This window comes from Microcebus murinus, chromosome 5, assembly GCF_040939455.1.
Source record: "Microcebus murinus isolate Inina chromosome 5, M.murinus_Inina_mat1.0, whole genome shotgun sequence".
In the NCBI taxonomy this organism is placed as follows: Eukaryota; Metazoa; Chordata; class Mammalia; order Primates; family Cheirogaleidae; genus Microcebus; species Microcebus murinus.
The window spans coordinates 65855391-65873577 of NC_134108.1; the positions used below are offsets into that span (position 1 = coordinate 65855391).

Genomic DNA, 18187 nt, shown 5'->3' on the forward strand with positions numbered 1-18187 from the left:
ACAATTATAGATGATTTTATTCTTTGAGTTCATATTTCCCAAATTTTCTACAACAAATGTACTAATTTACCTAATGACAAAATTAAAGTTTTGTTTTTATCTCTGCTTTTTCTACACGTCTGAATGAATGTGTATTATTACAAATCTGAGATTTTATTCTGCCATATGCAAGTTACCTGAAATGGGGATTTAAGGATTAATGTAGTAAGCAAAACTGATGACTTTTAACAAAATTCAGCTTCCTCATTAGGCATTCTAGTCAAGTATAGAGATGGTCCATCTCTAGTCCAATGGCTCATTAACTGTGGTTACCTTTATGTCTGAGTGGGGCCTTAAAATTGCATTCAGGCTGGGCACAGTGGCTCACGCCTATAATCCTAGCATTCTGGGAGGTCGAGGAGGATCGTTCAAGGTTAGGAGTTTGAAACCAGCCTGAGCAAGAGCGAGATCCTGTCTCTACTAAAATTAATTGGCCAACTAATATATATAGAAAAAATTAGCCAGGCATGGTGCCTGTAGTCCCAGCTACTTGGGAGGCTGAGGCAGGATTGCTTGAGCCCAGGAGTTTGAGGTTGCTGTGAGCTAGGCTGACACCATGGCACTCTAGCCCGGGCAACAGAGTGACACTGTCTCAGAAGAAAAAAAAAAAGTCATGTCAATAATCAAAAAAAAAAAAAAAGTTTATATAAAACTCACAAGTATAACCTGTTTATAAAACTGTTTGTAAACTTTTAATTTAGAAGAAAAAATCAAGTTACAAACACTCCTACTTTTTGCCCTGTTTCAACATCTGTCATTCCTTCTTTCTAAAATGTGTTTATACCAGTTCCTTCCAAATGACAGAATTCTCTTTAATTGAAAAAGTGAAGTTAAAACTCAATGAAAAGCTCTATCCATGGTGCTACTGCATATGCCTGGTTATGAGCTAGTGCTCTAGACCAACAGTCCCCAATCCTTTTGGCACAGGGACCGGTTTCATGGCAATTTTTCCACGAACAGAGGGTGGGCAGAGCTCAGGTGGTGATGTAAGCGATAGGGACTGGCTATAAGTACAGATGAAGCTTCTTCACTCACTTCCTGCTATGCACTCTCACCCCACCCCCATTCCTAAGTTTTATGGAAGACAATTTTTCCATGGATGGGGCACATGTAGAGGGATGGGGAAGGACCTCTGCATCCTGGTGTCTAACAGGCCACAAAACACAGCTGAGGGGTTGGGGACCACAGCTCTAGACTGTCCCACAGTATAGCTGGACTCTACCCTGGGATATATCTTCAACTACTTTTAGCCACTTTTGAAGTCATCACTTTCCTTTTTTTAGATGGGGTAAAACTATGAGGACACGACATTTGATTTCTCTCACCTCTCAAAATTTCCTGGTGATTTAAATGCCTCATAAGATTCTTACCTTGTCCATGAAACTATAATTTCTCCCTTCTTTTTAATAACATTCTTTGCAGAAAGACTTGTAGAAGTGGTGAGTGCTGCTGAGGAATCCTTAATCTCTGGGCTTGCCTTTGATGATGAAGGATCTTTATTCACTGTAGGGCCCCTTTTCTTATTGGCTTTCTTTTGGTGAGCTTCACCATTCTCACCAGAATCTTCGGTAAGTTTCTTGGTCTTTTCCCTACTAGTTAAGTCTGTTTCCTTCCTTTGTTTTTTCTGAGAAGCATGATTTGGATCATTAAGGGTTTTTCTCTTTTTGTGAGCATTATCCAAAGTCCCAAGCAGCTCTGAACTATCACAATTGGATGCTGGCTCAGATTTTAAATCATCCTTTTTCACTTCACATGAACCAGGTGATTCTGTGGTCAAATCGATAAAGGTTTCCTCAACAATGCATTCCAAAGGCCTGTTTGCCATTGGCACTTTTTCTTCCACGCAGTTATCTTCAACTACGCATACCACTTGACACCCTAATCCTTCAACAGCTAATGCAGGACGGTTACTTTCACTTTTACTCTCACTTGAAGCATCTTGTGTCAAATCAATAAAAGCATCTACAGTATCAGGCTGCAAAGAACTATCTAATATTTGAGCATTTTGATCTAAATTGCCTCCAGAACATCCCAACTGATCAATATTTAAAACTGTTACTTCTATGAATTTCCCCAAGTTTTTGGTCTCCGCAACAGGATCTTTTGTTAGATCTATGTATGTGTTTGGAAGATGATCCTCAACAGAATGTGGAATTTCTTCCATTGAAGGCAATTCTTCAATGCTTTCAGGCACTTTTGGTTCCCATACTTGATGTAACTTGAAACATTCATTAGCCACTTCATCACTATGACCCACCTTACCTGACGCATCTTTAAGAAATTCATATATATCAGGAACCTGTGTTTGTATCATGGAGTTCTGTTCTTCATGAGTTGATTTACTGCTATCAACATTTTTGTTGGAATTTTGCAATTCCTCCACAGAGTTAAAAACTGTGTTCTGACATGAAATATATTCTTTTTCTGCTGCTTCATCAACTTCCTTTCCAACTCTGGGCAAAGATGCCAATGACTCATCAGACATGCTCTGTTTAAGACTAGGAGAGGTAGACGGTGCTGCACGCCGTATTTTCACAATGAAATGATCATTGGACTTTTCCATTATAACAGCATGCATGGGTAGATTAGGGTGGTACTGAAAGCCTGGAGCAACAGACCTGCTGGTCCATGATGAAGAACAACTTGATTTACTACTTGAATTATCGGACTCCAGAGCTAAATGAATATCTTGCTCAGATGCATCCTCTTCCTCAAGTAAGGCATCTTCACTAAAATGGGCACTAATAACTTCTTCGGGAGTTGAACTAGACAAAACTTCAGGCTTTAAGAAACTGAGGTGACCATCTGACTTCAGAGGTGATGGTACTGTTAAAGAGACTGCCAGATCTTCAAGAAGTATGGAAGAAATGCAGGGCTTGCTCTTTTCTGAACTACACACATTATCTTTACTTAAAGCTATGTTAGTAGACACTTCAAACATGCAACTTTCATCTAACACATCAGGATGAACTGGCAATGAAAGCCCTGAAGACAAAGATGGACCTTTTTCAGATAATAATGACCAATTATCATCATTTATCATTTTAGGACACGGAGAAGCCACCCCTGAAACTAGCTCTTCTGCTGCACAAGCCGGTATAGACTCACACTTAAGACTCTCTAGCAGCTGTTTTTCTGGTGTCTTTAACTCCCACTCACTTTTATCAGTACAATTAACACTACTGTCTAAAAGATCAGAACCTTGCAACAAACTTTTAAATATTTCACCCATCTGTGCATCACTCACTAAATTAAAAGTAAGGCTAGATGCTTGCTGTTCAGTGAGAATTTCAAAACTACGTTCTGGCTTCAAAGCTGCATGCTGGGATGTCTGTGCATCCTCTATGCTGCTTCCTTCATTTTTCCCTGGCTTTGGGGTGCTTGGGCAGTTTAGTTCCAAGGTGTGCTCTTCGGACTGAGAGTTCTTTATAATATCAAAGCAGGTATTAAAAGTTTTTTTAATGTCATGTTTTACTTTGTTAATATTGGAGTTACTTTGGTCTTGATGTTTTTCCTCAGATTTTTTATACTCCAGTGAAGACTTATAATGAATAGAGTCTTCTGATTTTGGCGATTTTTCTTTTGGCATTTCTTTGTTGCAATTGTCCCCATTCCGTTTCTGACAATTTGAATATTGTCGTTTCTCCTTACTTTTTTTTTCAAGTTTTCCTTCATCACTATCACTTCCAAAGTTTATATAATCACAAAACTTTACTAAGATTTTCTTAAGCTTTGCAAACAAATAATCAAGTTGTTCATCTACAAACTTCCACAATTTTTTTTTCATATCTGGTAGTTGCTGTTCAAATAAACGATCAACTATGCCATTCTTTTTAACTTGCTTAAGTTTAGATTCTATAACATCACACAGATTCTTCTGTAAAATAGTCACTGACTTAGAGATTTTGGATAAGTTGAGGTGTTTAATTAGTGATGTAAAACTCAAAATTGCTGACTCAATAATTCTATGAAATTGTATTATTGAAAACTTTACCTTGAATTTCATATAATTTTTCCTTACATGTTTTCTTATCATTCGTAACATGTGCATAATCTCTCTTACAGAAGAGGGTGCAGCAATAATTTGAACTATTTTTTCCAAGCTGGAGATGCTCATTGTTTTATCTTTCTTCTCTATTTTTGAAGATCTGCTAGATTTGCTAGGTCTTTTATTCCAGTTTGTTTTCGTATTGTCTTTATCCAAATGCAGAGTACTTTTCCTACTTTCTGGGATAATTTTTGAGTTCTGCACTTCAACAGAAGCTCTAGGCTTGGTATTTTTTACAAAACTTTTTTGTGGTTTAGATTGTTCATTATCACTTATAATTTCTCCTTCTTCTAATTCATCTAAAGATAAATTCTTACAGGTGTCTGCTTCTGTACATTTGTCAGATTTGCAAATTGGCTTTTGATTTTCCTTATTGAGATCAGACTGATTCTTGGAGGTAGAATGAGCTGAATTTGGTGAAAACACATCTGTGGAAGAGAAAAGTATATCAAACACCTCTATAGAAGACAAAAGTATATTAAAGTCACATGACAACCAAGTTATTTGACATTTCCATAAGTATAACAAAAAATTAAATACTGAGGCAATTATTTCTTTAGATAGTTTTTTTTCTTAAAGCAAAATGTTTTTGTTGTTTTTTTTTTTTTGAGACAGACTCTCACTTTGTTGCCCAGGCTAGAGTGACTGCCGTGGCGTCAGCCTAGCTCACATCAACCTCAAACTCCTGGGCTCAAGCAATCCTACTGCCTCAACCTCCTGAGTAGCTGGGACTACAGGCATGCATCACCGTGCCTGGCTCATTTTTTCTATATATATTAGTTGTCCAATTAATTTCTTTCTATTTATAGTAGAGATGGGGTCTCGCTCTTGATCAGGCTGGTTTTGAACTCCTGACCTTGAGCAATCCGCCCACCTCGACCTCCCAGAGTGCTAGGATTACAGGCGTGAGCCACTGTACCCGGCCTTAAAGCAGAATGTTAATACCTAATACTTGAGTCATTGGTTTTTACTGGTCTTAAAAAGTGCTCAGAAAGTGTCTGGTAAGGGCAGAGTTTGGTCATTTGAGTAATGATCAATCAACTGTTCAATGCATCTTCACTTTAGCAGCATCATCATCTACTGCATGCCATTTGAGGATGGCTTTTAAACAACACAAACACATCTGAAAGTAATGATTTTTTGAAACAATATGTCCCACCACTCCCTTTTTTATATAAATAACGAAGAATTACCTAAATTTAGACTACATGTTCAATGTATATTTCTAGTTAACAGGGTCTGAATATTTTTTGTTATCAAAAAAGAAAAAGCACCAGTTTAGCTTATGTATCTTACATTCTCACAAAAAGAAAAGTTATAAAAGATAATATAAACTATTACCTTTATGACTGTTATTATATAATGGAACTTGAGATGGGCTTTCCATTCTAAGAACTTTTGTTACAGGTCTCACTGGACTATTCAAAGGACTGATAGCTTCCGGAATAGGTCTCAGATGATTAAAGTCAATGCTCAAAACTGAGTTATCATCATCATGATATACTGAGTTTGTTTCAGCAATTTCCATTCTGTGGTCCATTAACTCAGTCTGTTGAAGTGAAGATTCTAGAGTCTCTTTAGGTAAGCAAGATTCCAAATGACAAGACTTACTCTCAACCAATGGTGTATCTGTAAGAGAAGGCTCAAATTTTGGATTTTCGTCTTCTGAAAGGATTATTGGCAAAATGTCAGCCTCTTCAATTGAAGGCTGCAAGACACTTTCACTGGTTTCAGAAACTTTTGTTGAAAGGGTTACCTTCATTTCCATACCGTCAGAAATACCACAAGAATTTACATCACGTTTTTCAGTATCCAATTCCAACCCAAAGTTTTGAGAAACATCTGTTTGTAATATATCCATTACCATAGGAGCTGCTGCCCGCACACTATTAATGATTTGTTTTGTTTCTGTTGATGATGAAAACAAGGATTCTGTTTGTTCTATTTCCACAGGTGTTGAGAAGGAAGTCTCTGTACCACAAATGGGTCCTTCACAATGCATACTATTCTCAACAGATTTAACTAACAAACTATTTTCTTCTTTCATTTTGCTTTCTGGGATACTGGCATTGGGTTCAGATACCACTGGTAGATCAATCTTTGGTTCCAGTAACTTTGATTTGGTTTCCCCTATATGTTCACTGACAGAGGGAACACATGTCACTGTTTCAATTTGCACTGCAGACTCTAAATCACATACACCACTAAACTTGGAAGTATCAGTTATTTTATGCTTATTATCCTGAGAAACAGGCTGCTTTTTTGCAGGAGAAAGAGTTAAGTTCAATTTTTCCATAAAACTCAACTTTAAGTCTTTGTCTTTTGTTTCATTGGGTCTGCTGTCAGCTTTCATCACAAGACCTTCATTATCCGTTCCTTCAGAAATTTCATTATTAGAGACTTCACTTTTATCAGTTTTGGGCTCATTCTGTCTTTTTAAATCAGTAGTGGATTTCTTAGTTTCTTTATTAGTCTTCTGCAAGAGTTCTGCAGGTGTTCTTTTTTCATTCCTAACGTGCCTATTTTCTTCTTTGCTTTCTCGTTCTCTTTTCCTCTTATCTTCAGTTCTATGCCTTTCTGCTTTTAAAGATGTATTTTCCCATTGGTGCATAGCATCAACTTCCTTGGACTCAGTGTGTTTGTGACTTCTACTGCTTGAAAGAGAAGACGAACATCTTCCATCTTGAAAACTATGATTGTTTATACCTCGATCTCTTTTACAATCTTCCCTTCCTCTTCTCTCTTCGAGATGGTATTTATTTGAATTATGAGAAGATTTTGTTATGTCATTCTTAAAATGAGGAAGTGATGCTCGTTCAGTTCTTCTCCAATAATCCTGGTCCTTTACTATTGACTTAGGGTTTTGATCAATTTTTCTTTCTTCTTTATCTTGTGATTTAAGTTCTTTTCTATTTATAGTTTGTGATCTTTCACTTTGTCTTTCTAGGCTTTTATCGTTTTGAGATTCTACTCGAGTGTGTGTCCTTTCTCGAGGGGTCTCTTTCTCCCAAGAAGAACGTTCACCTTTATAATCAGAATCTGTGTTACTTTTAAACTTTGAATTTTTGCTTTCAGTCTTTGGTTCACCTTTACTATATTTCTCAGGACGTCCTTGCAGCCTTTGACAAGCCTCGGTGTTCCTTGGTTCACCATCACTACAACTAGTACTTAAGTCTTTTCGTACTCTGTCAGTTCCTCTGCTATACTGGCTATGTCTAATATCTTTTCTCCCTCTTCTATTATCCTCATTTGGGCTATCCTCACCAACCTGATAATGGGAACGTGACCAAACACCATTGGTGCAGTGTTTCTCAAGAAATGTAGACAAATGTGAAGTGCTCTTTTTTTCAGAATGTGATTTTCCTTCCTTTTCCTGGTTTGACAGTGAAGTGCTGTGATGTACATCTTTAGAAACATCACTTTTCACTCTGTGATCAGTCTTTGAGCAATCATCCAAATGAGGAGATCTAGACTTAAGATCTTTTGTTTTAACTGTATCTGATATCCTTAGAGTTTTATGGTTATTTCGAAAATGTGGAAACTCGGACAATCTATTGAAAAATAGAAATGAACAACAGAAACAAAGTTAATTCATACACAATATTATTTCAAATTTTATTCACATGTGTAATTTTTGACTAAGAATTTACCAGCTTCTAACTAAATGAGCTGGTTTTCAAAACAAAGAACTCTCTTTCACTTGCTGTATCCAAAGGAAGTTTTGAGGACTTGTCAGATCTACTCTAGTACTTGCCAGTGTCTTTTAGAATTACTTCATCACAGGTGCACAACATCCAATCTAACTACACATTCATTTCTTTCAGAACAAGTGACATTATTTTCTTGCCCTCATTTACCGTAGCCCAACTGAAACAGAAGAAAAAGTGAACCTTGCTAGACAACAGACATGATCAAAATAGAACTCTACATAATTCCCTATCCTATTTTTCTGTTTCATGTACAATTCCATGGTAAGCGGAAGGACCAATGGCCATCTTAAAGTGTTATATACTGTGCAAAAATAAAAAGGAATATGGAGTTGTGATTCTTTCCTAGGATAATAGTATGTATTTACTGTTTAAAAATATTAAAAACTAGCCATGCACAGTGATTCACATCTATAATCCAAGTACTTTCGGAAGCAGAGGTGGGAGAATCCCTTGAGCCAGGGGATAGAGACCAGCCTGAGCAATATAGCGAGACCCCGTCTCTACAAAAGATTAAAAAAAAAAAATTAGCTGGGCAAGGTGGCACTTGCCTGTAGCCCTAGCTACTCAGGGGGGAGGCTGAGACAGAAGGATTGCTTGAGTCGAGGAGTTGGAGGTTACAGTGAGTTGTCATCACACCACTAAGTCTAGCATGGGCAACAGAGCAAGACCCTGTCCTAAAAAATAAAAAAACTTTAAAAGCTTAAGTCTTAAGGTTTTATATTAGTGTTTTAAAAAACTGATAGTTTTCCTAGCAATAAAATGCAGACAGTTTTTTGTAATAAGTTCACCTTCTTTAACTTCTATAAATTTCCTGAATTTTCATAAATCTATTCCTAATCAGTATTAAATGTGTAGAAAAGCCGAAAACCTTAAAAACTCTGAAATAATGGGATATTGTTATAAAACAAAAAAGGACTTAGAAGACATATGACTTAAAACAAAATATGAACCTTATATGGATCCTGTTATGGGTTAAATTGTTTCCCCCCCCCAACCAAATTCATAATCTAAAATCCTAACCCACTGTACTTCAGAATATGATCTTATTTGAAGACAGGGTCTTCACAAAGGTAATCAAGTTAAAGTGAAGTCATTAAGGTGTACCTTAATCCAATATGACCAGTATCCTTATAAAAAGGGGAAATTTGGGTTGGCCACAGTGGCTTACGCCTGTAATCCTGGCACTTTGGAGACCAGGAGTTTGAGATTAGCCTGGACAATAGTGAGATCCCATCTCTACAAAAAATAAAAAAGTTAGCTGGACATGGTGGTTTGCACCTATAATTCCAGCTATTCTGAGGCTCAAGCAGGAGGATCTTAGCTCAAACTTTAGCTCAGAAGTTTGAGGTCACAGTGAGCTAGGATGACAGCACTACACTCTAGCCTGGGCAACAATATGAGAGCATTTCTTTTTTCTTTTTTTGAGACAGAGTCTCATTCTGTTGCCAAGCTTAGAACGCCGTCGCCAGAAGTTTTTTTGGGGAGGGACACTAACACCAAGTTTGCTTGAACGAAAGTTTTATTTTAAGATATACCTTCACATTAAACATTTTCCAGAATTTATACTCTTCAATTTTCTGTATATTTTCATTTTATATTAATATTTCAATTTTCTTATTCATTAAACTTTAAGTTTCAGCCAAATGATAAACATACATCATTAGAATGCTAGTCTCGGCAGCTTATAAAAGAAGTGTAAATATTGGACAGAACATTTATTAGATGATGTATAACCATACCAAACAATCTAATGATATAACTACCGTCATTTTTTTCACCCTGTTCAAAAATCATGCCCAGCCCCTAAAAGAGTTAAATATACAGAAAATTTCCCCAATAATTCAGGAAACACTCTTATGCTAGTTGCACTGGTGGAAATTATTTAGACTAGTAAAGGCACACAACCATCTTTATTTTCAAAAGATCTAAAGTGAAATTTTACTCTATAATGCCAAATGGTCAGCCAGGTGTGGTGGCTCACACCTGTAATCCTAGCACTCTGGGAGGCCGAGGATCACTCAAGGTCAGGAGTTTGAAACCTGTCTGAGCAAGAGCAAGACCCATCTCTACTAAAAATATAAATTAATTGGCCAACTAAAAATATATAGAAAAAATTAGCCGGGCATGGTGGTGCATGTCTGTAGTCCCAGCTACTCAGGAGGCTGAGGCAGGAGGATTGCTGGAGCCCAGGAGTTTGAGGTTGCTGTGAGCTAGGCTGACGACACGGCACTCTAGCCTGGCAACACAGTGAGACTCTGTCTCAAAAAAATACAAGCCAAATGGTCCATGGTCCACACCATGGGATTGCCTTCATTCACTCTTCAATCCATTATTGACTATCTACCTTGCACCAGGCACTAGGTACACAGTAGTTGCTAGGTGCTTAAAAAATTGGTGAGGATACACAGACACAGTCCATGCTCTATGAAGTTTACAGTACAATGGAAGAGATATTCATCAAGTAATCCCATTCATGATGTAAAAGACTGCAAGTATACACAAAACTATAAAAGAGAAATTTTACTTTGTCAAGGAGAACAGATAAGTATTCCTACAGAAAGGATGTTTAAGCTGATACCTAAGGATGAGCAGGTATTTAGCAGGTACAGGAGAAGATTCCAAGCAGTGGAAACAACCCACACAAAGGCAGAGTTCATGGTATTTTCAAGGAACCAAAACAATGCCAGAGCTATGCCAGAGCTGTGACACCTTGAGCAAAGTAAGCACTGACAGCAGACTTGAGAAGTGGTTTGGGACTATACTGTCAAGAGCCTTGTGTGCCAAGTTAAGGTTTCTGATCTAAGAACACTGAGAAGGCACTGATGTGTTTTAATCAAGGGGGTGGAATGGGGTGATTTTTGTGATAGCAAGATGTCCAGACTTATGCTTCAGAAAGTATCCTATGGCTGTAATACTGACAAGAGACAAACCACAGGCTAGAGAGAGCAAGAGTAGATGCAAAGATACCAAAATATAAAGACTACTGCCAGTTTAGATGGGAGTAAATGAACAGCAACAATGGTAGAAATGAAGATAAGAAAATGATTTGAAAGATCATAAAGATATAAAAATTAATACGACATGGCAATGAATTGGATCTGAGGAATGATCAAGAGTTAAACATTAGGTCAGGCTCGGTATCTCACGCCTATAATCTGGGAGGCTGAGGCTGATCGCTCAAGGTCAGGAGTTTGAAACCAGCCTGAGCAAGAGCGAGACCCCGTCTCTACTAAAAATAGGAAGAAATTAGTTGGCCAACTAAAAATATATAGAAAAAATTAGCTGGGCATGGTGGTGCATGTCTGTAGTCCCAGCTACTCAGGAGGCTGAGGCAGAAGGATCACTTCAGCCCAGGAGTTTGAGGTTACTGTGAGCTGGGCTGCCACCACGGCACTCTAGCCCAGGCAACAGAGTGAGACTTTGTCTCAAAAAAATAAAAATAAAAAACGAAAATACCAAGTTTAGACAACTTTTTTAGTGATTTGGTTGGCTATGCAGAGAGAGGTAAAATTCTCTGGAATAGAATGTCACCCCCTGGCTTAAAAAAAAAAAAGAAAAGAAAAGAGAAATTAATTGAGAAAATCTACTTGGGAGGGAAAGGAATAAACAATTGAGAGATAGTTTAAGGGCTGTTTATTAACAGGGGATATGAGCACAGATTCCCTTGGATATTTTTGTAATTTGGTGGGGACCTAGGAGAATCCATGACATAGAAACCATCATCTTCTCCAGGGCAAAGAGTACTAGAAAAATATACCAGTCTTTTAGGAAACAATATATTCAGAGATGTATGCAGCAATGTATTATTCATATTCATAAATATATCATTATGATAATATACCATTGGAATATTAGTCACTACTCACATTAAAACCTTAAATATTTAATAAAATACAAGATTTTCATCTATCCAAAGTTAAAAATATTCCACATATCAACACCCATGTAATTTATAACATCTACACCCCTCAGTTATACCTTTGGTGAAGATTATTTATTTCTTCATCCTTGCGGTTTATTTCCACTCTGGCAGTTTTGATAAGTGCTGAAATATTCTTCTTAAGAGACTGGTTTTCATTTTTTAAGCTGAAATTCTAAAACACCATAACATGTATTAATAAAGTACTATCCACAGGATTATTAGCACTACTAGTTATGTTAGCTAATAATTTTTTTTATTTTTTATGGAACGCTTCACAAATTTGCATGTCGTCCTTGCACAGGGGGCATGCTAATCTCTGTATCGTTCCAATTTTAGTGTATGTGCTGCTGAAGCGAACACTGTTAGCTAATAATTGTTGAATGCTAACTACATGCCAGGCATCACACAATTAATCTTACACAACTCATAAAAAAGCCCTATGAGAAGTACTATTATCCACTTATATAGATGGGGAAGCTGAGATTCAGAGATAACTAGCACCAGAAAAAGCCCACTATAGAGTTATGAACAGTTCCTGGCTTATAACTCCCATAGTCCTTATACTCTTTTGTTATGTTGGGTGCTCTAGGCCTCAGGAAATACTCTCTCTGACCTTCTCCAGTCCACCTTTCACCTGCCCCAAGGCAGGACTCCAATCTTCTCCTCTCTTTTCTGATTGTAGACTCTCAATACAGAGAGGATCCCACCCCATACCCTGGAGGCAAATCACATTTCAACAAAAGATGTTCCTTAAAAATCCAAGATGGCCAGGCAGGTGGCTCACACCTGTAATCCTAGCACTCTACGAGGCCCAGGCTGGTGGGTTGCTCAAGGTCAGGAGTTCAGGACTAACCTGAGCAAGAGCGAGACCCCATTTCTACTAAAAAAAAATAGAGTGAAATTAGCTGGACAACTAAAAATATATAGAGAAAAAATTAGCCAGGCATGGTGACATATGCCTATTGTCCCAGCTACTCGGGAGGCTGAGGCTTGCCTGACCCCAGGAGTTTGAGGTTGTTGTGAGCTAGGCTGATGGCACGGCACTCTAGCCCAGGCAAGAAAGTAAGACTCTGTCTCAAAACAAAAAAAATCAAAAAAACCCAAGATGACTAGGTCCAGAGAGTTTCCACATAGCTGAACGTGCGGAGGTTCCTAGAGGGTGGGGCACTAGGGAAGGCATGAAAGTTCCATGCCTCTTCCCAGATACCTCATCCTATGCATCTCTTCATCTGTATCCTTTGTAATATACTTTATAATAAACTGCTAAACATAAGTAACTGTTTCCCAGAGTGGTTTCTGTAAACCACTCTAGCAAAGTAATCAAACCCAAAGAGAGGGTTGTGGGAACTTCAAGTTGAAACCTGTAGGTCAGAAGTTCTAGAGGCCCAGACTTGGGACCAGTATCTGAATTGAAAGGAAGGGGCGACAGTTTTGGAGACCTAGTCCTCGCCCTGTGGGATCTGACACTATCTCCAGGTAGATATTGCTGGGATTGAATTGGAGGACATTGGTATCTGCTGCAGAACTGACTGACTGGTGGTAGAGAAAAACCACCCCCCCAAACACATACACATTTGGTCACAGAAAGTCGTTTTCTGTGTTGATGGCTGTTGTGTGAGTAGAGGAAAAGCATGCTGAGTTTTTCCTAAACACCCACTTAAAATGAAACTTCTTAAAACAGGGATCAAAATGAAAAATAAACAGCAGGGAGAAAATATAGGTCTGCCTGAGTCATTATCTTGAAAGTTGAAAACAAAAGATAAAAGTTCTATCAACTTTAAAAACTTAGTTTAAACTTGCAACAATGCATTGGTTCTCAGACAAAGAAAGAATATAGAGTTTACTGGTTTTATCAGGAGAAGGGAAAAGGAAGAGAAATAATTTGATTAAAAAATAAAAATCAGAGGGGCATGGGCAATATACGTAACCTTAACATTTATACCCCCATAAGATGCTGAAATAAAAAGAAAAAAAAAGAAAAAAGAAAAATCAGAATAGGACATGACATTTCTAATTTTTGCAGCACAATCACAAAAAAGGTCATTCTGCCATAACTGTGAATTATTATTTTTCACCATTTTGGAGTGATACCATGTGTCCCCAAAAGCATTTCTAATAAATCTTTGCTCCTCAAAGCCATTATCTTTTTTTTCTTTTGAGACAGAGTCTCACTCTGTTGCCCAGGCTAGAGTGCTATGGCGTGAGCCTAGTTCACAACAACCTCAAACTCCTGGGTTCAAGTGATCCTCCTGCCTTAGCCTCTGGAGTAGCTGGGACTACAGACATGCACCACCATGCCCGGCTAATTTTTTCTATATGTTTTTAATTGGCCAACCAATCACTTTCTATTTTTTCAGTAGAGACGGGAACTCCCTCTTGCTCAGCCTGGTTTCCAACTCCTGACCTCAAGTGATCTGCCCGCCTCAGCCTCCCAAAGAGCTAGGATTACAGGCATGAACCACCATTCCTGGTCAAAGCCATTCTCTTTGAAACCATCTGTCATTATCTCTAAAATTTTCTATTATTTATTAATTGATCTAAGTCTAACAGATCTTTTATTTCAATGTTATTTAACAAATAAGCAGTTTTCTTATATCAATTTCATCAACTGAATAATCCATATTTGCCAGATTTGCTATTTCATTTAATACTAAAATAAAGCACCTTTATAAACTGCCAACACTTTAGCATTTTAGTTTCTATTTATAACCAAAACAATTTTTAAGTATTGATTTTAAAAGTTTAGAAGAAAAAAATAAAATATTCATTATAATCCTACCTGTGTCTGTATTTCTTTAAACTTTTTCATCAGCTCTTTCATTTGCAACTGACATTTTCCATATTCTACCTGCAACTGTTAAATATAAAAGGCCTCATTTAAGTATCATTCTAAATTTTATCTTAGCTTAAATGACATTCAAATTACTGAAAAATTAGCAAATCAATCCACTAAGAAGTGTAGATGAAGTCTATTTCTACTACGTATTTAGTGAGATTAATGATTTTTAAACTCCAAACCTTAAAATTTAAAATACACTAGAAAGAAATGTTAAGTCTCAGGCCATTTCATGCAACATACAATATAACTTAGTACAAATCATGAAAAAATTAAAATGTTATAACACATCGATTGCCTGTTGAGGTATCATACATTCAGACACTTAAATTATAACTAAGTTATAATTAGCAAAGTTATAACTAAATTTAGACAAGTATTCAGAAAACATTTCTTTAAAAAGCAGATCTGAAGGCAGAAACAGACTTAAATATTCTTTTAGTCTAAGACCTGGTTCCTAAACACAGAATATGTAATAGTAAGCTGCTGGCTGCGCTTTAGCTACAAAACAGTAAATAATTGTCCTTATTAACTATGGCAACCCATACATCATTATATGTTGCCTCCTTTGCAGTTCCTTCTTCAGTCAGGATCTCTTCATATAAATCTAAACAATTTCTTGATGGTCCACAGGATTTAGAAGAACAATCTAAAAACAAATAAAAAACTTTACATTAAATTATTTGTTATACTCTTCAATGTTATGCCTATTTCAAAGGCTTATACATTTCTCTACTCCTACGTTTCATTTTTCCTATATTCTAAATTTACACTGATTTCACAGATGACTGGAATGACTGGAATACCAGTTTACCTAAAATGATCATGTCAACAAATCAGGTGTAAGGACCATATCTGTTCAAAACTTTGAGAGATTTGATTATGGAAAGGGTTTCTAATTTGTTTTGTTTACTGTTTTTTTTTTTGTTTTTTTTTTGAGACAGAGTCTCACTTTGTTGCCAGGCTAGAGTAAGTGCCATGGCATCAGCCTAGCTCACAGCAACCTCAAACTCCTGGGCTCAAGTGATCCTCCTGCCTCAGCCTCCCAGAATGCTAGGAATACAAGCATGAGCCACCACGCCCGGCCTATATATTTTTTTAGATGCAAGGTCTCACTCTATCGCCCAGGCTAGAGAGCATTGGCACAATCACAGCTCACTGCAACCTTGAACTCCTACTAGGCTCAAGTGAACCTCTCACCTCCTCAGCCTCCTGAATAGCTAGGACTATAGGCGTGCACCATAATGCCCAGCTAATTTTTAAAACATTTTTTTTTTTAGTGATAGGGTATCTCTACATTGCCCAGGTTGGTCTCAAACTACTAGCCTCAAGAGATCATCTGCTTCGGCCTCCAAAAGTGCTGGGATTACAGACATGAGCCATTGCACCTGACCTAACGTGTTTTATTGATCAAGCAAGCTAGGGGCAACAAAATAATTATCCGAGTATAATCATTTCTAAGAATGGGCAAATTGACTAAGATATAAAAGTTATACCAGGAATTGGTAACAACAAAACAAACACAACATACTACCCAAACAAAATGAAACTATTTTATGGAATTTACATACCAGAAACAGCACTGTCCAACCCAGCATAGATGTCCAATGAGCTTTCATCATTATTTTTAAGAGGGGAAGCTGTAAGAAAAGCAAAGACTAGTTAAAACTGACTTTATAAACTGAGGTTTTTCCATTCCTACTCTGAAGGACCAAGAAAACAGAGTTTATTAGTTTTGCTCCAAAAAAGAGGCAAGTTTTTCTACATATTTATAAACAGGAAGATTTTGACACATAGACTTATGCCTTGACTACCTCAGATTTAGTCTTAAAAATTTGCTTTCAATAATACACTGGAGGGGTAGGGGGCACGGCCTTGTGGCCCTGCAGCCTTATCAGGCTCAGTCCTCTCTTTAAAAAAAAAAAAAAGAGCCAGGCGTGGTTGCTCACACCTGAATTCCAGCACTCTGGGAGGCTGAGGAGGGAGGATCGTTCAAAGTCAGTAGTTCGAAACCAGCCTGAGCAAGAGTGAGACCCCATTTCTACCATAAATAGAAAGAAATTAATTGGCCAACTAAAAATATATACAAAAAAAGAAGAATTAGCCAGGCATGGTGGTACATGCCTGTAGTCCCAGCTACTCAGAAGGCTACTCAGATAGGATTGCTTAAGCCCAGGAGTTTGAGGTTGCTGTGAGCTAGGCTGATGCCACCGCACTCTAGCCCAGGCAACAAAGGGAGACTCTGTCTCAAAAAAAAAAAAAAAACCTAGTGAGAAGCTTCCAATTCTAGTAATAACAGTAGTTTCTATCAGATCAATCATCCTGCAGATAACAACTATAAACATAAAACAAAATATTCACAGCTATCTTAAGAGGTAGAAAGTAATGCAAAGGCAGCAAAAACTGGAGGGGAGACAACACCTGAATGAAGACAGCATTGCATGTGTTTCCAGTTCCCCTTTTATTACTGCTTTATGTTGAAGGACAGGCCCTGACTGGAGCCACACTGGGCAGTGACAGCTGAGATAGAAACTTTCAGTCCTAATATCTTAAAGAATCAAAGGAAAGACTTTGGGGTGATAATAGCAATTAGAAAGTGAGAGGGGACATCCAGGAATCTATATAGAGAATTTCTCAAATCTCTGGGTGATTCCCCTAAAAAGGTAGAACTCAAAAAAAACAGCTAAAGCTAAAATATTTGAACAGAGATTTCAGTTGCTATCTAAGACTGAGAAGACCAAAGTGCAAGCTCAGCTAAGTTAAATACCTGCTAAAATTAAAAACAACAACATTCCTGTAATCCCAGCTACTCAAGAGCTTGAGAAGGGAGGATTGTTTGAGGCCAGAAGTTGAGAGCAGCCTAGGCAACATAACAAGACTCCATCTCTCACATCTCTAATCCTAGCACTCTGGGAGGCTGAGGTGGGAGGATCGCTCAAGGTCAGGAGTTCAAAACCAGCCTGAGCAAGAGCAAGACCCCCATCTCTAATAAAAATAGAAAGAAATTAATTGGCCAACTAAAAATATATAGAAAAAATTAGCCAGGCGTGGTGGTAGATGCCTATAGACCCAGCTACTCGGAGGGCTGAGACAAAAGGATCACTTAAGCCCAGGAGTTTGAGGTTGCTGTGAGCTAGGCTGACACCACGGCACTCTAGCCTGGGCAACAGAGTGAGACTCTGTCTCAAAAAAAAAAAAAAAAGACTCCATCTCAAGAAAAAATTAGGCCAGGTGCGGTAGCTCACGCCTGTAATCCTAGTACTCTGGGAGGCCAAGGAAGGAGGATCGCTCAAGGTCAGGAGTTCGAGACTAGCCTGAGCAAGAGTGAGACCCTGTCTCTACTATAAATAGAAAGAAATTAATTGGCCAACTAAAAATATATAAAAAAAAATGAGCTGGGCATGGTGGCACATGCCTGTAGTCCCAGCTATCTGGGAGGCTGAGGCAGAAGGATCGCTTGAGCCCAGGAGTTTGAGGTTGCTATGAGCTAAGCTGATGACACAGCACTTTAGCCCAGGCAACAGAATGAGATTCTGTCTCAAAAAAAAAAAAAAAAAAGAATATTAGCCAGCATGGTGGTGTACACTTGTAGTCCCAACTACTCGGGAGGCTGAGGCAGGAGGATCACTTTA

The 18187-nt window shown here is 37.9% G+C and overlaps 1 protein-coding gene and 1 non-coding gene across 3 annotated transcripts in view; both read right to left on the reverse strand.

Annotated features, from left to right (window-relative positions):
* Positions 1–18187, reverse strand: part of CASP8AP2 (caspase 8 associated protein 2) — a 36987-nt gene that overhangs the window by 4696 nt on the left and 14104 nt on the right. For both annotated transcript variants that reach the window (XM_012750959.2, XM_012750960.2), the window contains exons 3-8: positions 16127–16195; positions 15104–15204; positions 14499–14573; positions 11776–11891; positions 5429–7638; positions 1410–4515 (exon numbers count right to left, since the gene is read on the reverse strand). In XM_012750959.2, the coding sequence (XP_012606413.2) occupies positions 1410–4515; positions 5429–7638; positions 11776–11891; positions 14499–14573; positions 15104–15204; positions 16127–16195 (5677 nt within the window). The remainder of the gene's footprint in view (positions 1–1409; positions 4516–5428; positions 7639–11775; positions 11892–14498; positions 14574–15103; positions 15205–16126; positions 16196–18187) is intronic.
* On the reverse strand, positions 11976–12079 carry LOC142871225 (U6 spliceosomal RNA). The gene has a single exon (XR_012919487.1). It is a non-coding gene; the product is annotated as a U6 spliceosomal RNA (small nuclear RNA).